This window comes from Callospermophilus lateralis, chromosome 14, assembly GCF_048772815.1.
Source record: "Callospermophilus lateralis isolate mCalLat2 chromosome 14, mCalLat2.hap1, whole genome shotgun sequence".
In the NCBI taxonomy this organism is placed as follows: Eukaryota; Metazoa; Chordata; class Mammalia; order Rodentia; family Sciuridae; genus Callospermophilus; species Callospermophilus lateralis.
In genome coordinates, this window is record NC_135318.1 from 21,713,454 (window position 1) to 21,739,051 (window position 25,598).

General features: G+C 36.3%; 2 protein-coding genes across 2 annotated transcripts in view; both read left to right on the top strand.

Annotated features, from left to right (window-relative positions):
* Positions 1-11,539, top strand: part of Ppp1cb (protein phosphatase 1 catalytic subunit beta) — a 37,896-nt gene extending 26,357 nt beyond the window's left edge. The window contains exons 7-9 of the mRNA XM_076834001.2: positions 4,871-5,022; positions 8,219-8,353; positions 10,966-11,539. Coding sequence (XP_076690116.1) covers positions 4,871-5,022; positions 8,219-8,353; positions 10,966-11,070 — 392 coding nt within the window. The 3' untranslated portion in view covers positions 11,071-11,539. The remainder of the gene's footprint in view (positions 1-4,870; positions 5,023-8,218; positions 8,354-10,965) is intronic.
* Positions 11,540-21,681: 10,142 nt separating this feature from the next.
* Spdya (speedy/RINGO cell cycle regulator family member A) overlaps positions 21,682-25,598 on the top strand; it is a 36,610-nt gene continuing 32,693 nt past the window's right edge. The window contains exon 1 of the mRNA XM_076833522.2: positions 21,682-21,767. The gene's annotated coding sequence lies outside the window, so the exon portion shown is untranslated. The remainder of the gene's footprint in view (positions 21,768-25,598) is intronic.

The window sequence follows — 25,598 nt, forward strand, 5'->3', positions numbered from 1 at the left end:
CTTGCCTAGCAAGTGTGAGGCACTGGGTTCAATCCTTAGCACCACATAAAAATAAACAAATAAAATAAAGGCATTCTATCCATCTACAACTATAAATTTTAAAAAAAAGCATTGCTCATATTTGAGTATTGTGTATGTACTATGGTATCTAACCATGGCATTTATATTGTAAAATGCCACTGAATTGAATGTAAATTCCTCTGCTTCCTTCTATGAACTTTTGGTTAAGTCAATATGTCCCACTGTCCTATATATAGACACTTAAAAAACTTAAAATGAATAATTTATAAGACTTGGAATTCTCTTACCTTGCCTTCTTATTTATTTGTAGTTTTTATTTATAGTTTTTATTTTTTCATTTTAAAAAAAATTAATTGATTTTTAAAAATAAATGACAACGAAATGCATTACAATTCTTATTACACACATACAGCACAATTTCTCATATCTCTGGTTGTATATAAAGTATGTTCACACCAATTCATGTTTTCATACATGTACTTTGGATAATGATGTCCATCACATTCCACCATCCTTGCTAACCCCCTGCCCCCTCCTACCCCTTCCACTCCTTTGACTGATCTAGAGTTCGTCTATTTCTCCCATGCTCCTTCTCCCTACCCCACTATGAATCAGCTTCCTTGTATCAGAGAAAACATTCGGCATTTGTTTTTTGGGGGGATTGGCTAACTTCACTTAGCATTATCTTCTCCAGTGCCATCCATTTACCTGAAAATGCCATGATTTTATTCTCTTTTATTGCTGAGTAAAATTCCATAGTGTATACATGCCACATTTTTAATCCATTTATCTACTGAAGGGCATCTAGGTTGGTTCCACAGTTTAGCTATTGTGAATTGTGAGCCAAGCACCAAAAAAACACAAATAATCCAATCAATAAATGGGCCAAGGATCTAAACAGACACTTCTCAGAAGAGGATATACAGTCAACAAATATATGAAAAAATGTTTATCATCTTTAGCAATTAGAGAAATGTAAATCAAAACTACTCTAAGAAATCATCTCACTCCAGTCAGAATGGTAGCTATTATGAATACAGACAACAAAAAGTGTTGGTGAGGATGTGAGGAAAAAGGTACATTCATACATTGCTGGTGGGACTGCAAATTGATGCAGCCAATATGGAAAGCAGTATGGAGATTCCTTGGAAAACTGGGAATGGAATCACCATTTTACCCAGCTATCCTCAGTCTATACTCAAAGGACTTAAAAACAGCATACTACAGGGACACAGTTCTGCCTCACCTTCTGAGTAGCTAAGATTACAGGCATGCACCACCAGGCCCAGCAATTTTATTAATTTTTTTAATGGGATGATAGTACATAATGGGTTAAAACATCAGTACCTTTATGAGTTGTGTTCTGATAACAAATGCATGTGGATTTTCAAACCATAATCAGTTCTTCACTACCAACTGGTGTCTGGTTAATTTCTGGTGCTAACTTCCAGAATTAGCACAAATTCCATATGTTAAGGGCTCCATTCCACAAGACTGTCCCCACTTCAGACACCAGCTGCACGTGGAGTCCTCAGGTGACCTATTTACACCCACCTATCGATGAATTCAGCACATCCTCCTTTTCTGATATATTTGCTTCTTCATTATAAAGGTTATAACTGAGGAGCAGCCAAATGGAAGAGATAAACAGGGAAAGACATTGTGGGCAGCTAGCCCAACTTCTGGGCCCTCTCCAGGCATGTCTCCTTCCCAGCATGTCAGTGTGTTCATCCACCCAGAAGCTCCCCAAGTTGTGTTGTTAACAGTCTTTTTAATAGAACTTTATTTCCAGGCCTGAAGTGGTAAGAGAAGGAAAGGGATGAGAAATCCAACCCTTTGTTCACATGGTTGGTCTTTCTGGTGAACAGCACTTATCCTGAAGTTTTTTAGAAACTCCTTTATAAATCATCTTATTACCATAGAGTCAGAAGGGCCTTGTAACTGAAAACAAAAGATAACTCAAATTGCAAGGGTTTTGGGAGATCTGTGCTAGGACAAAATGGGAACAAAGACAAAACATCATTTCATTATATCACACTTTTATACTACTATTAAAAATATTAACATTAGTAAAACTGCCCTTTCCCTGTTTCTACCAAAGAGTTTTTTTTTAAACAAAATTACTTTATTAATCATTCCATTATTACTTATGTAATCAGATCTCCACTTATTGGATTCATCAGTTCTCAGCAAATTTAAACATATTCACCATGGAAATTGGGGTAAGAGAGGGACTCAGAATTCTATTAGGAACATAACTGTATATGGAAAAAAAAAAAAAAAAGTCCTAAACTTTCTGATGAGGATTATTTGTAATTTTTTTAAAGGGGGATGAAAGTTTGAGCCAGATAGTAACCAAATAAGTTCATTTCCCAAAGACTCGAAGACAGCTATACATTAAAAATTAATTCATTGTTCAGTACCTGAGTAAAACAAGGTTAAAACTCTATTTTTTTAACTTTTTTTTTTTTTTTAAGAGAGAGAGAATTTTTAATATTTATTTTTTAGTTTTCAGCGGACACAACATCTTTGTTTGTATGTGGTGCTGAGGATCGGATTGAACCCGGGCCACACGCATGCCAGGCGAGCGCGCTACTGCTTGAGCCACATCCCCAGCCCCATAAAACTCTAAATTCGACTTCAGTTGCATTTAGTTGTTCATTTTGAAGTATCATTGGATTGTTTTGCTCAGTGTACTGAAAACCTGATAGTATCACTCTACATGCAGTTCACGAATACACATTTGCCATTATAAATAGTTGTACAGTCCTCTGATATCAGTAGGCCATCTCAAAACACTGAATGTTGTAATGTTACTTCACCGCATATATCAATAGCTTACTTGTATCACTTATCAAAGAGAAAAGTGTTGAATGTCCCCACAGATTTTGATTATAATTATTGAATGTTTGACTAACCCTAATAGAATTTTGTCTTTAAATAACATTTTAAAATGTCATTTTAAAATAAGATATAATATAAATATATATTTAGTTGTTTGTACTTTCTTTTATAGTTCAGATATAAATCATCAGTGACATTAAGTCTCTATTTTCAGTATATTTTAATGGAAATTTCTGAGATGCTGAAAAATGGTTATTTTGATCTTTGGTGTTCTGTGCAGGCTTCAGAAATTAAATTTATAAATTAACACAGTCTTTGAAATAGTATCCTAATTGATCGTGGTGCTTATTCATTAATCATTGAATCTTGACTCCAGGTTCTTTTATTTGGTTGTTTTGGTGGTGATACTAAGGCTTGAACGAACAGGCACTCTGCCACTGAGCTGTAGTTCCAACCCTTTTTTATTTCTATTTTGAGACAGGGTCTTGCTAAGTTGCCCAGGCTGGCCCTAAACTTTCAATCCTGCCTTACCCTCCCAGAGTTACCAGCATTACAGATATATGTCCCCATGCCAGGCTAAAGAATTTTAGATTCTTATTGTTACTATTGTGTTTCACTTTTTATGCAACAAACTATCACGTTTTCCAAATCTTAAATAACTATTTTAATTTTGTATAGTTTTGTTGTCACTCTGAAATTATGAATTCTTAATAACATGGTTTTCTGCTCACTGCTTCATCTCTGAAAACAGACTAGAATGTAGAAGCATTATAGAAGACTGGAGGTGTGTGTGGTTTTTCAAGAGTCATCATCAGTCATAACTAAGACTAAAAACCCATAGGTTTTTGTGTGCTGGTAGATTTCTTAAAACATCATAGCAAGAGCTTAGTAAAAAAAAAATAATTATTATTATTATTCAAACATCAAGTAATTATTATTATTATTGCCTACCTAATGTTTGAATTCCTCAAGATTTCACTTAGTAGTCTTTATATTCCCAAAGGTAATCTGAGTCACCCCTGTGATTTCTACTACTATTACTATCATGAAGATACCCAGATAAATATTTTTGTCCTGAACTCTTGCTAGACCCAGAACATTACTAGAGTCAAGGGTTTGATCTGATTTTATTCCTTCACTTTTTTTTTTTTTAAAGTCCTCCAGGCCTCAGTAAAAAATGTTTTATTTCCTTAAATTGGCTTGTAGATCTGATATAATTACGGTGCTATTGCAGCCTAATTCTGAAATTTATGTGGAAACACAAAGGAAAACAAAATAATTCTGAAGAAAAAAATTAAGTGTATATTAGCCCTATCAAATATACCAACTTATTTAAAAACCTTAGTGTGTTGGTGACTCAGGGTTAAATAAAACATGCAAATAGAACACAATACTCAGAAACACAGTTTGTGTCTTTTTTTATTAAAAAAAAATGTTGTGTGTGTGTGTCTGTATGTGTGTATATATATGTGTGTAAATTTGTAGTTGAACACAATACCTTTATTTATTTATTTTTATGTGGTGCTGAGGATTGAACCCAGTACCTCACATATGCTAGGCAAGCACTCTACTGCTGAGCCACAACCCCAGCCCTCACAATTTATGTCTTAAGGAAAGGATAAACTAACTATTCATGGAATGATGCTGATCACCTGGTTATTCAGATGGAAAACTATACACAGATATATTGTTGTGCTCAGAGTGTGCTATACACATATTTCCTATATGTGGAAAATAGTGGAAAGTACTACCTTAAAAAACCAGGCAAGATTATATTTGCGTAGTTGCTTTATAAGACAGATGGGCGTATCTTGGGGACAAGTGATTTGTCTTGTTTATTACAGGAAATACAGAAATGTCTTTTTTTAATTTAAGGAAATAAAACATTTTGTGAGGGTAAAAGTGAAATGTGATGGTCCATGTTTTTTACAAGGTGTGAGGGTAGAAGTGAAATGTGATGCTTTATCCTAACTTGTATTTTTCATTACTGTATTGTTCTCTAAAGGTTTACTCTGTGATTTGCTGTGGTCTGACCCAGATAAGGATGTGCAAGGCTGGGGAGAAAATGATCGTGGTGTTTCCTTTACTTTTGGAGCTGATGTAGTCAGTAAATTTCTGAATCGTCATGATTTAGACTTGATTTGTCGAGCTCATCAGGTATGAAATAGAAGACTCATGGATATTTTATTATTTGTTAACTTCATACAACCCTCTCATTTTATTTTCAAGGAAACTTCTAAAAAAGCTCAAATGACTTAGTATAAGGAAAGCAATAGGAGAGGCAGAGCCAGTACTAGATCTCACAGTTGATAGTTGATCTGTTAACCTTATCTTGCCCTACATGAAATGTTTGAAAAGAATGTTTTTGTACACAGTATAGTGCAACCCTAACAATATTTTCAGTGCTTTGCTGAAGCTTTCTATATGATGTCTAGATTTTTTATTTGGTCTTTATATATTATGGACAAAAGTCAAATGTTATCCTTAATTATGTGGATATTGTTTTTTTGATAATGACAAACTACACTATAAAAAATGAAACATTGAAGAATTAGATTTTAGACTGGATATTAGATATCAGAATGTGGGGCTGGGGATATAGCTTAGTTGGTAGAGTACTTACCTTGCATGCACAAGGTCCTGGGTTCAATCCCTAGCACTGCCCCCCCCCCCAAAAAAAAGGATATCAGAATGTGATCATTGTATTAACTGTGATACAATCATTGTTATGTAAGAAAAATTCCCATGTTTTCCAAACATAACTAGTGTAAAATAAATTGATCGAAAAGCATTTTGGAAAATCTTTCTTGGCTAGGAATATATCTCATTGGTAGAGCACTGGCATAGCATGGTGGAGGCCATGTGTTCTATCCAAAGCACTGCAAGAAAAAAGAAAGAAAATGGAGAGGAAAGATGAAAATCTTTCTTGGCCACATTTGAGGTTACTGAGTTTTTAAAATTTACAAATATATTTAAGATTTCTTGTTATCGATTTGTTAAAGCAAAATTTATTAAATTCATTCTATACTGTTTATAGTACTTCCTTTTTCTTTAGGTTTTATTCCCCGTGATGTTTGCCTAGTTCTCTTTCTTTGTGTAATCCTAAGTGATAAACAAAAATGACTGTTTTCTTCTCCTCTGTATGTTATATATGTATCGCATGTTTCTCTTGTCATTCTTTTTTTTCATCCATACTTGCCATTTATTAGTCATCTTGTTTGGAGTAAAAGGCTAAGAATTCACAAATACCACGACGTAAGCACCTGTTTCAAATTAAACTTCAGCCTTCAGCTTGCAAAATAATTTTTTTATAATTAAGCAAATTGCAGAAGAGCCATCAATTGCTTTTTTTCTTCTGGGAGAAGTCAGCAGGATAACTGCACCCTAAGGGCTTCTTTCTGTGTTGAATTTGAAAGGTGGAACAAAAGAAAAGCAGTCTTTTCCAATCCAAACCATGGAGGTAATGTGTAGAAAGGTATCCATAATTCAGTAGGGAAAGTGGCTGGATAAGAGAAGCAGGACTACCCACTCTAGAAGACAACATAGAAATACCTGCCACATCCTGAGTTCAGAATTTTGTTTTGAGATGAATAAAAAGCACCTAAATGTCAGGAAAGTGTTCATCCTGTGTGACAAGAATTCTCACATGGTCCATCAGACGTAGTCTGCTTCCCTGGGGCCTGCACGCCCCCGGCCCAGAGGCCAAACAGATGGCCGAGGTGCTCCTCACTCCACCATCCTCGATTCTTCTCTCTCTTGTTATTCTATTGAATGAAATTCCCAAATCCTTTTCTTTTTGCTTTTGATTGTCTTTTAATCAGTAAGTATTCAATTTATAATTTTGACAATTAAGCATTCTGTTAGGTTTCAGAGCAGACTTGCTAAGTTTCCTAACTAAAATCCCCACTGATAATTATTTTTCCAACTGTATACTTTTATTCAGTGGTCTAAATACATGTAGGTAATGATTTTTAAAGCTCAAGTTATTGAACTATCTACTTTGTTTGCTGTTTTCTAGAAACTTCTCAAATCCTGTTCTACTTGGTTTTTGGTTTTGTTTTTGTTTTCTCAGCAGTACTGGGGGATTGAACCCAAGAGTGCTCTAGCACTAAGCTGCATCTCTAGCTCTCTTTTTATTTTTTATTTTGAGAGGGTTTGGCTAAGTTGACGAGGCTGTCCTTGAACTTGAGGTCCTCCTCCCTCTCTCCCTAGTCTGTGAAATTTCAGGCATGTGCCATTACACCTGCCGTTCTGCTTGTTTTTAGACATGCTGTTTCAACAGTTGAGGCTTATAATAAGAAATAATACAAATTTCACATATTTGCTTTAAAAAAGTGTTTGAAAGAATAAACAAACAACTAAGAAACATAGTACTGAGTGCCAAGCACTACTATGAGCTGGGGATAGAAGAGGTGGCCACAGTTTTTAATATTTTTTTAGTTGTTGATAGACCTTTATTTATTTATTTTATTTATTTATAATGTGGTGCTGAGAATTGAAACCAGTGCCTCACACATGCCAGGTAAGTATGCTACCACTGAGACACAGCTCCAGCCTGAGGTGGCCACAGTTTAAATTGAAATGGATAATATTGAAATTTTATCATAAGGTAAATGTCAACAGAAACATGTTCCTAATACTGAGGTAGGAGTTATTTTTAAAAGTAAATTATTTTGGAGGCTCTTTCTTATATTAGCAAACATTGTATTATAATTTTGCTTTTTGAAGGATATCTAAAATAGACTTCAAAAGGTAATCTTCTGGGCTGGGGTTGTGGTTCAAGTGTTAGAGTTCTCACCTAGTGTGCGTGAGGCACTGGGTTCAATCCTCAGCACCACATAAAAATAAAATAAAGATATTGTATCCACCTAAAATTAAAAAATAAAAATAAAAAATGATAATCTTCCTATTGTAAATAAATATAAAATGCTAGTACCTCTCATTTATAGAGTTGATTGTTTAAATCACTTAGGAATTGACAACAGAATTTAGAAATCATATTAAATCAACAAGGAAAAGCATTTTAATAAAAGTTCCATTTATCAGCAGCTAACAAAGGAGCATGATTTGTGTGACTTAAACCCAACTTAGTAAATGTTTTCAGTATTTCAGTATGGTAAGTTTAAAAGTGAAACAAGAAAAAGGCTCTTAGCAAAGTCTCCTTTTTGTTTTTGCTCATTTAATTAAGAATTCTGTAATTGATTACAGTGTTATCAAAGATGTGCTTGGTATTCCAGCTCCCTGTGGACATTATACCTACCAGGTTCTCCCTCCTTCCTTTATGAGTGTTTGAAATATGATTTTTTTGAGTTTTTAGTTAAGTGTTTTTCACTTTTAACATTTCCTTTGACAGGTGGTGGAAGATGGATATGAATTTTTTGCTAAACGACAATTGGTAACCCTATTTTCAGCCCCAAATTACTGTGGCGAGTTTGACAATGCTGGTGGAATGATGAGTGTGGATGAAACTTTGATGTGTTCATTTCAGGTATGATATATATGTAAATTTTTAACAACTGGAAATCTAATTGAAAATATTGTCATAATGATTTTTCTTTTGGATTTGTGATCTTCCCTTGAGCAAAGTGTTAAAAATCAGTTTAATGCAGGAATGATTGTCACTGAAACTCTTTAGAGATCCTATTTCTAATCACAAAAAGTTTCCAGCCTCTTTTGGTATATATTAAATGTGAGAGTTTTAGGAAATCTGAATTATGTCAAGGGATCCTGTTTCAGTTGAATTCTTCCATGTGACCTGTTGGATATTGGCTTACCTAGTAGTGTGAAGGCAATGGATAGGTTTTGTTTTCTTTTGCAAGATGAACAGGTAGGATAGACATTGAGAAGAGAGAGCAATATATTATAAATTCTTATGAAAATGAAGTAGAAAATTTACCTAAGGTACTTTCCAAATTATTTTAAAGTATCTTTTGTAAACATAGAAACATTGATATTTTGAAAAGGGACCAACGGTAGCTTTGGTGTGCTGCTCACAGATGGTTCTTGTTCACTGATTTAAACAGCTTCAGTACTTTGTTTTTTTAAAGGTCATTTTATATCCTTCACATGTACACACTGTACATTTATTCCTTGGTATCCATGGGGTATTAGTTCTAGAGCTCCCTGTGAATAACAGAATCTGAGGTTGCTCAAGTCATTTTATATAAAGCAGCACAATGTTTGCATATAGTCTATGCACATCCTCCAGTATTCTTTAAATCATCTCTAAATTACTTGGGCCAATGCAGTGCATATGCAGTGTAAGTAGGAGTTGTACTCTATTGTTTAGAGAATTAATGATGAGGCAGAAACATCTGTACATCTTCACTATACATTTCTTCTTCTGAATATTTTCAGTCCACAGTTGAATTTTCAAATGCAGAGCCCATAAATACATAGGGCCAACTGTATTTCTCTTTCAGGTCTTATCCTAACAGTTGCTGTCATGGAAAGTGAGATTAATATGTTCCTTTTACCAAGGCATTATCAAGCTCTGAATAGTTTTAAGAAATACTTTATAAATGTTCTCTGTATATTTTTCCTATAAAGTCATGGTATTTTCTGTATGTAATGTAGGTTAAATTTACACTTACTAGGGAGCTAGAATTGTGGCTTAGCAGTAGAGTGCTCCCTAGCACCTGCGAGACCCTGGGTTTGACCCTAAGCACAAGGAAGGAAGGAAGGAAGGAGGGAGGGAGGAAGGAAGGAAGATTTTTAAAAAAAATTTACACTCACTAGGATGAGTATAAATTTAAAAAGTCAGATGGTAGCAATGGAATAATTCAAAACTTTATATAGTTGGTACAAATGTTTTAGAAAACAGTTTGGTAGTCATCAAAAGGTTAACCATGCCCAGAACCACCTCCCAAAAAGGATAAACATAGAGTTGACCCAACAATTTCTCTTCTAGGTATATACCCAAGAAAAATGAAAACATAGGTTCACACAAAATCTTACATATGATGTTCAAAGTAGCATTATTCATAATAGCCAAATAGTGAAAATAATCCCAAAGCCCATTGGAATAACAAAATGTGGTATATCCAGTGGAATATAATTTAGTAATAAAAAAGAATGAGTTACTAATACACATTGTATTATTGGGAGCTTTGGAAACAAAAGTTGAAAGAAGCTGGTCACAAACAACCACTTAGGATGCCAGTTATGTGAAATGTCCAGAGTAGACAAATCTACAGAAACAAAGTAAGTTAAATGATTGCTTATGATTGGAGGGAGATAGAGAGCAGAAATGGTGGGTGACTGCTAATAGAAACAAAGTTTCTTATAGGGGTGGACAAAAATGTTCTAAAATAAGATTATGGCCATGGTTGTATGTGTGCTAAAATCTGGGCTTGCTGGGCACTGTGGTGTATGCTTGTAATCCCAGCTACTTGGAAGACTAAGTCAGGAGAGTGCAAATTTGAGGCTAGCCTCTGCAACTTAGAACCTGTCTAAAAAGAAGAATAATAAAAAAAGGTGGGGGATATAACTTAGTGATAGAGTGACCCTGAGTTTAATCCTTAATACCACAAAATAAAAGAAAATAACCTTGACTTGACTACTTCAAATAGATAAACTTTAAGTATGGAAAACATGTCAGTAAAGCCAGTCTACAAATTGGTGACACAAAAATTATTTTTTATTAAAAATAATTTATAAATAAACAGTAAGATCTAAAGAATTTATGACTTGAAGATTAATTACCTGCTAAACAAAATATGTCAGGATTATAAGAGCTTGGGTCTTTTGACTCTTGAAACTGATGAGATACACTGATTTGAAAAAAGTCTTAAATTTAAGGTGGGTACTTGCTAGAGTTAGTGTACTCAAGCTTTCTACTAAAATATTAATGGAATAATACACAATAAGTTTTCTGATATTTGTATCTTCTTTTGTTTATTGTTGTTTAGTCCTGGAGATTGAATCCAGGGCGTTGTGCATACTAGGCACTTACTCCACTTAAGTTACACCTGTAGCCCTTGCACAGTCTTGAAATATGAGAAATATTTATCGTGGTTTGGTATTTTATTCTACATTTTGTTACATTTTGATAAATTGTGCTATTTTGAAAGAATAATATTGTGGATTATTTACTTTAAGATATTGAAACCATCTGAAAAGAAAGCTAAGTACCAGTATGGTGGACTGAACTCTGGACGTCCTGTCACTCCACCTCGAACAGCTAATCCTCCGAAGAAAAGGTGAAGAAAGGAATTCTATAAAGAAATCATCAGATTTGTTAAGGACATACTTCATAATATATAAGTGTGCACTGTAAAACCATCCAGCCATTTGACACCCTTTATGATGTCACACCTTTAACTTAAGGAGACGGGTAAAGGATCTTAAATTTTTTTCTAATAGAAAGATGTGCTACACTGTATTGTAATAAGTATACTCTGTTATAATATTCAACAAAAGAAGTTAAATCCAAATTCAAAATTATCCATTAAAGTTACATCTTCATGTATCACAATTTTTAAAGTTGAAAAGCATCCCAGTTAAACTAGATGTGATAGTTAAATCAGATGAAAGCATGATGATCCATCTGTGTAATGTGGTTTTAGTGTTGCTTGGTTGTTTAATTATTTTGGGCTTGTTTTGTTTGTTTGTTTGTTTTTGCTAGAATAATGGCAACTATTTTTAATTTTTTTCCTGAAACATTTTTAAAAGTGAAACATGGGAAGAGCTTTAAAGACATTCACCAACTATTATTTTCCTTTACTTATCTATTTGCTCTTACTAAGAAAACATGCCTCATAACAGTAAAAGGAATTTTAGAGATTGATAGTTTTTAAAATATGCAAACTATTCAATCCAATAATTTTTAATCAAACAGTTTGGGCATACATACAGCTGATAGTGAATATTTTGCTTTTTACAGAAATTGCCACTGATTTGGATTTGTGCACTCTAATTTTTAACTTATTGATGCTCTATTGTGCAGTAGCATTTCATTTAATTTTAAGATAAGGCTCATATAGTATATCACCCAACTAGTTGGTAATGTGATTATGTGGTACCTTGGCTTTAGGTTTTAATTCGCACGAAACACCTTTTGGCATGCCTATTTCCTGATAACACCCTCACCTGCATCAGTTTTGTTTTTGGGGTTTTTGTTGTTTGTTTGTTTGTTTGTTTTTAGATCCACAGAACATGAGAATCCTTTTTTTGACAAGCCTTGGAAAGCTGACACTATTTTCCTCCCTCTGTACGAAGGATGTATTTAAAATGGATGCTGGTCAGTGGGACATATTGTCAACTATGGGTATTGGGTGCTTCACTGTCTAATATTGCCATGTGAATGTTGTATACGATTCGATTGTAAGGCTGTGTCACTAAAGATTTAATTCTGGTTTTTCATAATCAAAGGTCATATGATATTGTATAGATATGCTTTGTAGTGAACTATAGTAGCAATAATTTCTGTACATGATCAAGAGTTTATTGCAGCATTTCTTGTTTTTGTTTTGTTTTGTTTTGTTTTAAGGGTTAGAATTAACAAATGGCAAGGAGTAGAAAAGTCAACATAAAGATTTTAGAAGGAGAACTTATAGGACACAGGTTTGTGATTCATTGGATGTGATTCTAAAATCTTTTATTGAGCATTGTCAAATTTGTAAGCTTCACAGGGATGGACATCATATTTATAATACCCTTCTATATGTGCTACCATAGACGTGAAATTCTTGACCTTAATATTGTCTTTGAAAATGTTAAATTGAGAATTCTGTTAACTTACATTTTATGGATTGGCGCATTGTATTACTGCAAGAAATATTTGATTTTCAGCACAGTGCAAAAGTTCTTTAAAATGCATATGTCTTTTTTTCCTAATTCCATTTTGTTTTAAAGCACATTTTAAATGTAGTTTTCTCATTTAGTAAAAGTTGTCTAATTGATATGAAGCTTGGCTAAGTATTTTTATTTCGTTTTTTCTTTTCATTGAGACATTTGGGTATATATTTTGACATTGGAGTCTTTTCTGAAAGTGTTCATGAACTGCGTATATATTAGGTCATGCTTGTGTGTGTGTGTGTGTGTGTGTGTGTGTGTGTGTGTGGTGGGAATTGAACCCAGGGCCTTGTGCATGCGAGGCAAGCACTCTACCAACTGAGCTATAGCCCCAGCCCTCACACATGCTTTTATTTTATTTATTTTTATTTTTTATTTTTTTAATATTGTATAAGTATAGCATACAGCTTTAATAATGATTACAATCCAAACAGAAGCCATTCTTATGACACAGGATATAAAGTCAACATTCCATGTTAGAACAACACTTTAAGCCATTAATACCATGTTGTCATACATCACATCTACACATAGAGACAAGTACACTTCCTTTCAGCTTAAAACAGACACTCCCATGTCAACAATTCCTCTAGGAATAGGTAGAAAAACAGACTGTTGGCACTACTAAGTCCACTTGGCATCTGGTTTTACATGGAGATCTATTCAAAGATTTGAATAGATCAAGAGTTGAAACCAGCTGATTAGTGAAACAAGAGACCCATGGATGTAACCAGCACAATCACAACAGAATTCGTGTTTCCTGGAGTGTATTTTGAAAAAACAGGACCATACGAAGTGTGGAGCAGGGACTTCACTGTGCTGACCCACCTTAATGAAAATATACTTAAAGCATGCAGGACAGAAAATTGGAATAATTAGCAGTGTTTAAGACATGAAGTAACAGAAATATAAATATTTTAAATACATATTTCATAATGTCACACATGCTTTTATCTAATGTGATTTAATAACTTCCTGATTGAAGTATAAATTGTGCAGTTTCTAATAGAAGCTTACTATTGAAGACATCTACTTCAGAAGTAGATCTATAATAAAAGCCTTTAGCAAGAAAAGAGCAATCTTTTACATCAGTATTTGTTAATTCACAAATACTGGATCCTGGCTTTTTGTAAAAGGTCATCTCTAAGTCAAGACTAAATATGAAAAAATAATCACTAAGCAAATTAATATTGGTCATAAATTTAAAGTATAGAAATTTACCATGTTGAAAAATTATTTAAGCATTATTAAAAGCACTTTAATAACATTCACAAGTAGTGTGTTCATCACAAGTTGGTAATATTGCTACTGAATTAAATTTCTCAGGAGAAAAATAACCTGGAATTCCCATGTCACTGACTTATGTTCTTCCTTTGCTTTTTTCAGTGTAGTGATTTTCTGCATACAGTTTAACCCAAATGTTATGACATTCAAAATCATTAAACATACTAGATATGTATTATAAGGAGGATCATATGGATTAGAAAAAGCAAGGTTATTATGGTCAATTTGTTTGTTCTTGAAAGAATCAACTGCAGTCAATCTTTTGCACTTAAAATTGTTTAACATTCTTTGTTTTAGTTTTGTCTAAGGACAGGTTTTAATTATCAGCAAAGGACTGATTGGTTTAGTGTTGTCATCTTTTACTACTCAGTGTCACTTTATTTTTGTAGAGTACTCAATCAATCCTGAAGTTTTTGTTTTTTTTTTTTTTTTTTTTAACTGAAAAATGCCAGGAAGAAAACTTTTAAAGCTTTAAATAGGAACTATGCTTTGTACATCAAAAGTATCTCATTACAGTTATAATGACAAAAATATGAAGAAAGCATGAAGTTACCTACAATGGGATTATTCAGATATATTCCCAAATTAGGATGCAGTTTCTTTATGTATTAAGTTGTTAAAGGTTTGCAATGTACAGAGAGGCAGGCTTAGGTCAAGTTAAATAGTTCCCATCTTTTCAATCATGCCTCTCAATTTTGTATATTGAACAAAACCTGGGGGCACTAAAACCACTATCTGTCACTATCAAATGGACATGTTTGGTCTCAGTACCTAATTCACAATTCACATTAATGAGTTATTTGAGTGATAGTCCCTGAGTTTAAATGATTTGACTTAAAATTTTGAATTTTGATCTTTTTACAGGCTAGCAGTAAGTTCTAGGATACTGTCTCTTGATGCTGGAGCAGAGGCTATTAGTTCCCAGTCACACAGAATACAATCAGGAGAGTAAATGAATTATAACTCTATGTCTACTGTTTACCCTTTGCACAGACCAGTAAATGCATTTTAGATTTACGATATTTTCAACTTCTCATGGATTTATCAGGACATAACTCTGTTGGATGTGTAGAAACATCTGTCCTTGTAACTAGTAAAACAGCTCAGTCTCAGCTAATCATAGCAGCTAAGCTTTCAACAAGTCAGTGCCCTCAAACTGACAGAAATGTCCATAAAAGGTAAATGCTGAACCATAACCAGTCAGGCTGTTTCTGTGTGTCCTTTGCTTCTGTACATACTGCCTACCCCTGGGCAGAGCTCTGAATCGTCATGCTTCAAGAATGCTACCTCAGGGGTTGCGGTTGTAGCTCTGTGGTAGAACACTTGCCTAGCATATATGAGGCACTGGATTCAATTCTCAGCACCACACACAAAAAAAATAAATAAAGGTATAAAAATTGCAAAAAAAAAGTGCTACCTCATTTATGATTTGTTTCTTTGATTAAATAAATTCAGCTAGGGCTGAGGATGTGGCTCAAGCGGTAGCGCGCTTGCCTGGCATGCGTGCGGCCCGGGTTCGATCCTCAGCACCACATACAAACAAAGATGTTGTGTCTGCCGAGAACTAAAAAAAAAAATAAATATTAAAAAATTCTCTCTCTTTCTCTCACTCTCTCACTCTTTCTTTAAAAAAAAAAAAATAAATTCAGCTAAAGAGGGGGAAATGGATTAATTTGGAGTATGAATGTGTTTGGGGCAACACACCTTTCAAAAGAATTCATCAAAGGCAAGTCAGAAACATCTTACACTGTGTCTCTTAAGAACACAAAAATCTGTTATATTCAGCCAGGGGAATGAAATATGCTCAGTTTTATAAGTTCAGATATGTTCCTTTTTCTTTGTAAGAGCCAAAACTTCTGAGCCAAAAGAACAAATTAACTTTTTTACATCTTTATGCTAAAAATTCAGTTAGCAAATTCAGCCTGATCATCATTGTTCTCTATCACAGCCAACCTAATTTTCCATCTCCCTGTCCTTGTGAGACCACACCTGAATTAAAGATGCATCTGAACCACATAAAGTAACACACACCTGTAATCCCAGCAACTTGGGACCCTGAAGGATTCAAGTTGAAGGCCAAGATCAGCAACTCAGCAAGACCCTAAGCAATTTAGCAAGACCTTATCTCAAAAACAAAAAGGACTAAGGATGACACAGCTGTAACATTTGAAAGGACTAATTGCCTGAGGCTTCTAAGTTCAACATTCTTTTCAAGTGTTACAAATGCAAAAAGATATAACCTAAGATCTGTTTCTGAAGGCTTCCAGTTCAATCAGGCCTGCATCACCAAGTGAAGTGTGTGTTAATTTTTACAGCTGCCTCATCTGAGTAATTCAATAGATGTATAGGCCAATTTATTCCCCCCAAAGCAGTGACCTCTCAGCTAAACATCTGGAACTATCAGATTGTTATGCAAATTTGTTAAAACATATTAAAACCCCTAGTATATTTCTTGGGCGTGGGTGGGAGGTGGTTGAGAAAATAAACTACAGTGATAAAACTTTTTATATCAGACTACCCTTAGCATATTACCCCCTGGTAACAGTTGCTGAAAATGTTGACAACAAGTTATTGATGGGCTGACACCTGTTCTACCATTCATGAATTAACATGAACTTTGTCTTTTGCTCTTGATTTAATAAAAATTCCTGAGAAAATAGATGTGAAGTTTAAGTTATTTGAGGTTTATGTCTGGTAGAACTCATGAGTCTATTCAGTTTATCAAAATTAGTAAGATACTTATTACCTCAGAAAATCTTGTGTGAGTCCCAGGATCCAACTAAGCACATACAATTGTTCCAAACATATCAGTAAGAGATTTTAGAAACAAATCTCCTGTTTCCCAGGATAATTGCCAGTTTTGTAGCCCACTGGGGCTTGGTGACTCCACCTAATTCAACTAATCAAAGATTTAGATTAAAATCTTTGTTATTATCTGCATGGCCTCTTTTGAGTGAGAGACCTAATCTGTTTTAGCAAGCAAAATCCTTAAACTCTTTGAGTATGTTCACTGGCGGATTAACATGAATTGTAATCCATTCCATTTTCCATCATAGCAGTTACTGATTTGGATCCATTAAGACATTGGGTGTTCCTTAAGACTGTTAACATTTGGCCCTTAAAATCTTGGGGTCTAGATCAGTCTCACTGCTCATGGGCAGAGATCTTGAGTGCTTGACCCTTTATAAATGATAGAAAAGGTCTGTCAGTAACTATTTGTTTAATGAATGGTAAGAGTTTCAAAATGATTGCTTGTATTACTGTTTTGACACCTTGGCCTTATGATGAAATTTGCCACAAATAAACAGCTCAAATTTTCATTCTCCATATAATTGCTTTTGTCTCTTTAAGAAAGAAGTCTCAGGGGGCTGGGGATGTGGCTCAAGTGGTTCGATCCTCAGCACCACATACAAACAAAGATGTTGTGTCTGCCGAAAACTAAAAAATAAATATTGAAATTCTCATTCTCTCTCTCTTAAAAAAAAAAAAAAGAAAAGAAAGAAGTCTCAGGAGAAAGTTGATTTGAGTGTGTGCTGCCCAAATGATTCATTGTCAAAACTGTGGCTGTTATTTGGTAAAATATTGGTAAATCTAAGAAGTAAAAGTGATGAGTTACTTGAACATTTTGCAGCTAGCATCTGACAGCCACATTGAGGAAGTTGTCTGTTTAAAACCAACCAAACAGTTCAAGATACTTGTAATTACTTTCTTGCCTTCCTTTCTATAGGTTATATTCTGTTTTGCTGATCTTAAAGCAACTTCACATTTTTTAGGAAAATAGTATAGTTTGTGTGATATTTTCTTTCAAATTTTGACCCAAAAGTAAGAGCACTTAAACCAGGAATAAAAACTTTAAAGTGGAGAGGCTATTTCTTCATTTAACAAATAAGGATTAAGTCAAGATAGAAGTACAGGGAGGAAAAAAAAATGTTTTACACACACACACACACTCTTCAGTAAGGAACAAAATAAGTGGTACAGTGGAAAAAACTCTTCCAGGCAGAAATTTAATAAGTTCTGTTATTTTGTTAGGTTGATTATTCCCGATACCCAGAGTTTATTTATGTCTTGTCTTTTCTGTTTAATAAGAGTAATTACCCAGGCTCCATTCTTGGAGACCCTATCTCAAAACAAAAAGAACTGGGGATGTAGCTCAGTGATAGTACCAAAAATTAAGCCCATATGACTCCTACAAGGTGAAGAGGGGGGAGATTGCAGATCATAGCCACTATCTCTGCACCCAAATGACTTGGAGGGTTGGATAGAACACATAGAAAAGGAGTGCTGAAAAACATCAATTGGTGTCCTCTATTTAACCTTGTAAAGTTAAATATGTATATTTCCCAATAGCCCATCAGTTTTATTTTGAAACATTTATAGAAAAACTGCATGTGTGCATTATAGGGCATATACAAGAAGTATCAAAACTATTTGACGTTAAGCCATGAACACTGACCAATCAGACCCTGTGCCAGGTATAAACATTGCAGCTGATGACCAAGTCTGTATGAGAATGCTCAATGCATTCACAATAAAAATAAATAAAAGGCCCAAATGCCCATTGACAGGAGCATTGATACAATATATTAATAGAGCAGAAGAAATGTAATAGTGATCTGCAGTGTCATTCATTAGCATGGTCAAATTTATGATGAATACAAAGGCTGAGTATTAATTCACAAATAAAACTTGTGTTTTAGGATAAATCTGAAGAAAAAGGAACCAGGGAAAAAGTGACCTATTGGAGACTAATGGAGGGAAGAGGACCATATAAAATCTAAACAGTACTATTGTTCTGTTTCTTGGATATATGAGTCATATGGTTTTGGTGGATGGTACTTTCATGAGTTTTTGTTTTAGGCTTCAGCCTACACATGTCTTACATGTATATTTTGTACACATATTTCCTTTCTTTTTTTAACCTTTCCTATTTTTAAGTTTATTTATGTCAGGTATTTGTTACAATAGCAGAAAACTAACACATTCAAGTATGAGAACTGAATTTACCTTTTTAAAAAATTTTTTAATTAGTTATACATGCTAGTAGAAATGCATTTATGCACTTTGATATATCATACATAGATGTGATATAATTTCTCATTTTTCTAAGTGTACATATTGCAGAATCATTGGTCATGCAGTCACATATATACATACAGTAACAATGTCTGTTTCATTCTACTATCTTTCCTATACCCACATCCCCTCCCCTCCTCTCCCATTACTTACTTCTAATTTAAGGTAAGGTGGTAATGCTATTTTCCCCTAGTGCCCCCTCACACACACACCCCCCCCGCCTTATTGTGAATTAGCATCCACATATTAGAGAAAACATTCATCCTGTGGGATCCGGCTTATTTCGCTTCGCATGATATTCTCCAATTCCATCCAATTACTGGCAAATTCCATAATTTCACTCTTCTTTTAAAAACATGCATACAGATTCCTTCATGTAAAAGTATATACACAAAAATATTTTAAAATAACTGATTAATAAGCTTCTGTAAAATGAGAACTGCAGAAAATGTTATAGGAGTTCAAGAGTGGCACAGAGCTCTGCACTTATTACTCAAATGATGATGGGATGATATAAGCTGGGTGTTAAAAGGTGGAGACCAGATAGAAAATTTAAACAAGAGTAATGAAGAGAGCATACTATATTCAAGGTCAAAGAAGTGGGAAAAGTTTAAGACATGTTCAGAAAAAAGCAACAGAGTTAAAGAATTCTTACTGGTAAGAATGGAAAGAGATACATTTGGGAAAGTAGAATGGGAACAAACTGGAGGAGTTGTGGACACAGTGCAGAAGATGGTCAAGGTTATGGGCAACCAGCAATTGATTTTTTAGTAAGGGAATAAACAGCGCCATCTTGAGAGATGATGAACTGGATGGATAAGAGAGAAAGAATAGAGTCTTCATTCAAATGCTTGGGTCCTCATTCAAGTTTCAGGTCAAATGAAAGATACAAGGAAAAAGCTAACAAAATCTACGTATGTTCCCAACCACTGCTTAACTGTTTACCCACAAAATGAAATTGTCCTACTTTTACAAATCAGGTGGTATCATTGCACACGTAGATTTGTTGATGTATAAGGTAAAATAATTTTCAGTAAGCTGTTTCCCCAAAATCTTTAACATTTATGTGTGTTTGCTGAGTTTAATATTTTACAGATTTTGTAAAATGCAAACTGCAAAGATTTGGGGATTCTGATTGGGACTATTTGTGTGTGGGGGGGGGAGGGGGAATGACTGAGGATTGAACCCAGGGCCTTGTACACTGGAGGAAAGCACTACTACCAACTGAGCTATCCCCAGCCCAAGATTTGGGGATTCTAAGGAGTACTTTCACCTAATTTCCTTTTGATACATACACACACACACACACACACACACACACACACACACACACACACCTTGTATTTTAGTTGTATTTTTATCTGTCTAGAAAGTTCTAGAAGGGTAGCGCCATATTGTTTTAATTAATTTTCCTTCCCAGTTTGTTATATTGTGTTGTAGTGGGTAGTCATTATTCAGTACAACAAAAACACAAGTCTGGAAATTGATAATCACAGGAAACCCTGATACCTTGTAAAAGAGAAAAGAGAAACCTTGAATGCATCCTTGGGACCTCAGGAAATAAACTTGAAGCAGCCATTTTCCTAAAAATTTTCACAACTAAATGGTGTTCTTGATCCATTCCCCCATTTAAAGGCCATGAAGAAAATGCCAGAGGACTTTGTCAAGAAAAATTATCTCTTAAGATGTCCTCTCTTCTTACCTGTAGGTGATTTTGCTAAGAAGGGACCCTAAGACTGGGTTTTCAGAGTTGCTGAATGAAGAACTAAGGGAAGTATCACAAATAGGCAAGCCCAAATTACTTTTCTAAGTGTAGTAATTATAGTAGCCAAAAAATCTGCAAGAAATCTAAATATCAAGTGATTTAAATACGACCCATCCATTCTGTAATATTATGTAGTCATTAGAAACAAAAGACGGGCTGGGGATGTGGATTAGTCATACAGCGCTTTCCTGGCTTGTGTGGAGGCCCTTGGTTCGATTCCCAGGACCACCTAAAGAAAAAGGTAAATGAAAGCCTAGCAACGTGAAAAAAAAAAGTATTTTTTTAAAAGTGCATGAGTGTGAACGGAAGAAAAGCAGGTTCTGCGTGGGAAAAGGAAAGGAAAGGTGTGTGTTGGGGGGTAAAAGCTGTGAAGGATCATTTTATTAAGTACCTACTACACCTCAGGCGTGGCGGGGGGCAAAGTCCTGCGGTTGACGAAATTTAGGGCTTAAAACAGTAGAACATTACTGTGTCATAAAAAGAAAAAAAAACTTATAAAATTATAACACTCTTGGTTTAAGCGGGTAACGTGACCGCGTACGTGGTAACTGCGCTGCTGCATTCTCCCGGGAACCTCTCAAAGTAGGGACGAGAACTGCGGCCAACAGCCCTGCAGGGCCACACCGTCTGGGTAGGAGAAGCTAACTGTCTCAACACCGACTGATTTGGGGGTGTGTCGCTGGAAAAGAGGGTAAACTAGGAGGTGCCGCGAGACGTGCCCGGGCCTTGCCCCGCCGCGGGATAACGGTAGAAGCGGGCTGGGCCGCCTGGGTCCGCGCAGGCGGGGGCGTGGCGAGGTGCTGGCGTCAGCCCCGCCCTGCGGCCTGCCCTGCGCGCTGATTGGCCCCTCGGGCCACGCGCTGCCGGCTGCGGGCGGGCGCTCTGCTAGGAGGTGGTGAGGTGTTGAGCGACCTGCGCACAACCGCCCGAGGCCGGGAGCTGAGGCAGAGGCCGGCGGCGCACCCTTCGCGGGTCTCCGCAGGTATCTCTGCTCGAATCGCGCGGTCGGGCCGGGACCAGCCTCCAGAGAGTTTCGGCTGTGTCTGGCCCGTCGGTGGCCGCTGGCGGCCCACTCCGCCGCCCACCTGTGTGAGAAAGTAGCCGCGTCTCTGCCCCCTAACAAGCGCCGCGGCCTGGTCCCGGTCCCACACCCCTGCACCGGTGAATTCCGCGGGTGCCCTCGCGGCCTCGAGGGCACGCCAGCTCCTGCGGCCAGGGGCTCCGGAGAGGCGGCGTCCCGGAGGCCGGGACTGGGGGCTGCAGGGCGAAGGCCGGGCGGGGCGGGCGTGCTGGTGCGGATCTGGGGGAGCTGGGCAGGACGGGGAAAGGCCAGGCGGGAGGGACCGGGGGCTGGAGACGTCCCCGCACTCATTCACCGGGGTCGTAGGCGGTCCGGGTGCCGCAGGGAGAAACCCGGGGCCGGGCATCCGCCCGCCCGCCTCCTTTCCCCGGAACGGGGGCGGCGGTCTTGGGGTAAGTCCTGCCTCCCCCTCTTCCGCGGGTCCCAGGACACGCACCCCCGCCCGGGCGTCCGCACCAGCGTCCAGAGCGCTGGCTGGCGGCGGCGCCGTGCTGTTCCTTAGCCTGTACCTCCAGTTAGACAGCTGCCCTCTTACAAACTCCAGTACGTCTGGGGACCACCTCGCTTCTAGTCCTTAGAAAAGCCTGTGACGTAGCCGGGAATAGAGGCGCACGCTTGACATCCCCGGGACCCGGGACGCGGAGGCAGGAGGGTCGCAAGTTCAGGGCCAGCCTGGGCAACTTAGCGAGAGCCTGTCTAAAAAAGGGCTGGGGATGTGACTCAGGGGTAGAGCGCTCCGGGTCCAACCCCCAGTGCCTCCATCCCACAAAAACCAAAATACTGAGGTAAAGTACATTCTTTAGAGACGGATATGCTGTGATGAAATTGAGAACATGTACGTGTAGTTACGAATTCTATAACTAGCATGTTTCCAAATACCAACGAATTCCGTTACCAATAAGAATTTAACATTTAAATATATTTAGTACTTGAAGTGAAACTTGGCTCAAACTCATATTAAAACCCTTCTTTCCTTGAAACACACCCTTCCTGGTAAAGAAGATACAAAAATGATGCTGCTACAGTTTTTGCTAAGCATTCAGCACTGTGCTAGGTATTACCCATGTGCTTCCTTTTCTCAGACTCTACAAAATATAGTATTATTGATATAATACCTAATGTGTCATTTTTACTGAGTACTTACTATCTACTGGATTCTGAGTAAGCCTAAGTGCTTTTATTTCAATATCATGAGTGAGGAAACCGAGGCTTCCAGAAGTTAAATAACCTAAGGTCACATAGCTAATGAGACATAATCAAGTCTTAAATCCTGAACCAGTCCCTTTGCGTTTAGACCATTTAAGTACCCTCTCTTTAGAAACAAAACAAAAAACCCACTCATTTGAATACTGTTCTAGCTGTTCATTTTCTTTCTTCTAATCATTGCATGTTCATACTTCCTGCCTCATTTTCTAACTTTAATTCTATTCAGCTGAATATTCTATTCACTCCTACCACTACATGGAAGTGTATTATATGTAATACAATTTCTAATCAGATTTGAATTCATCAAAGGAACTGTGCCAATTAATTATTTTTAAAATGTCTTAGCACTTACTGGGATTGTGGTTCAGATGTAGAGCACCCATCTAGCATGCATGAGGGCACTGGGTTCGATCCTCAGCACCACATAAAAATAAAGATATTGTGTCCACCTAACTAAAAAATAAATATTTGAAAACAATGCCTTAGCACCTAACAGTTGGATGAGGTCAAAAGCCTTTATAACCATTAGATGATTAAAAATTGAAAAATTTAAATCATCAAAATTGTGGAGATATAATAACTGTAGCAAAACTTCCAGCAATTTGCCAGAATATTTTTCCTCAATTTGCTGTATTATTTTTCAATAATTAGATAATGCTGGTTATGTTAGAAATGCTGTAGTCATTTCAATAAAGATTCTTCTTAAGCTATTTTATCAAAAAGATTATTATATACAAGGCCCTTGGTTCAATCTCCACCCCAACCCCCAACCCCCACCCCCCAAAAGTGATTCTTCCTCATAGTAGTGGCTTAACTCAAACATTAAATGAAGCCAGGTATAGTGGCATATGCCTATAATCCAAGCTAATTCAGAGGCTGAAATGGGAGAATTATTTGAGGGGTTTGAGACTAGCATGGGCAACATACACCCCAAAGACAAGAAGCCACTGCCACAATTTATTGTGTGCAGTTAGACTGCAAATGCTAGAATTAAATTTGTATATTGTTTGCATTATCACTAGGTTTATGTTTTCCTCGGAAGGTGATAATAAGTAACATTGGAATGCTAACTGTATGTCAAGTATTTGACAATGATTTCATTTAATGTTTAAAATAGTTATTTAGTGGTTTAAAAATATGAGATTTGGAGTGAAATAGTCTTGGATCCAAGTTCTGCTTTTATCACTACATGGTTTATGGGCAAATATCCTAACTTCTCTAAGCCTCAAATTTTTCATCTAGAAAATAAGGTAAAATACCCAACTTACTGAGATGTTTTGAGAATTAAATGAGATTATGTCTGACACATTATCAAGTGTGCAGTGTGTGATTGCAATTATAAGGCAGCTGCAACTTACCTGACTGCCCTGACTTGAGTTGCCAGTGGATTTGCTGTTAGATCGTATAGACAAAGGAATCTCTAAACTACTTCTGCTTCTCTTGTATGATTCTGTGCACATTGTGCCAGAGAAGAATTATTTCAGATACCCATAGAATTGATGAGATATATTTACAAAATATACTTTTATTTTTTTATTTTTTTTAAAAAAATAAGTATGTGAGGTAATTCATATTTATTTATTTTTTTAAAGAGAGAGAGAATTTTTAAAATATTTTTATTTTTCAGTTCTTGGCTGACACAACATCTTTGTATGTGGTGCTGAGGATCGAACCTGGGCCGCACGCATGCCAGGCGAGCGCGCTACCGCTTGAGCCACATCCCCAGCCCCAAAATATACTTTTAAATCTCAGATATTTTATTCAAATATGAATTTTACTTTTGCTTTTCTGTGATGATGGGGATTGAACCCAGGACCTTGTGCATACTTGTGCATACCTTTCACCATGCCAAAGGGCTTTACCTCTTGGCCACTCTCCAGCACCTTGGTAAGATTTTTTTAAATGTTAGTATAACCCATGTAAAAATTCATTAAATAATTTTACTATAGGAGCAATAGTTTCTTCTATTCCCCCTCTTTGCCTATCTCTTGCCCTCAAAAAATGGCCTGTATTTAGATTTGCCTTTCATTCTTTTCCTCTTACTTGCAAGCAGAACTCTTCTTCTCTTGATACATCTAAACAAAAAGCACAATTGAAGTGAATTTGATTGAGACTATAACATTGATATTTCCTTGCCTTAAGCCCTTTATCCCCAACTTTCCTATCAAAGTTTGCTTATTAACATCTGTATATCTCTATTTGGGAATTTCAGATATTTGCTTTCTTTTGTTTTTCTCAAATTTTATATTAAATATCCCAATACATAACCAAAGGTTTAATGGACTAACGTAAAGAGGCCTATTGTAAGCATGATATTTTGCCTTTTTGAGTGATAGAAAAATTGCATTGTATTTCATGATTTATCCATGGTTGTTTTTATATGAAAACTACTTCCAACTATTTACCATTGAATAAAAATCATATCCTGAAAGATGTGCTACAGCTATTCTGTATTCTGGTACATCCCACCTCTGAGCTAGCCCACACCACCCAACCTAATTTGAGAAGCCTGACTACTAGTTTTTT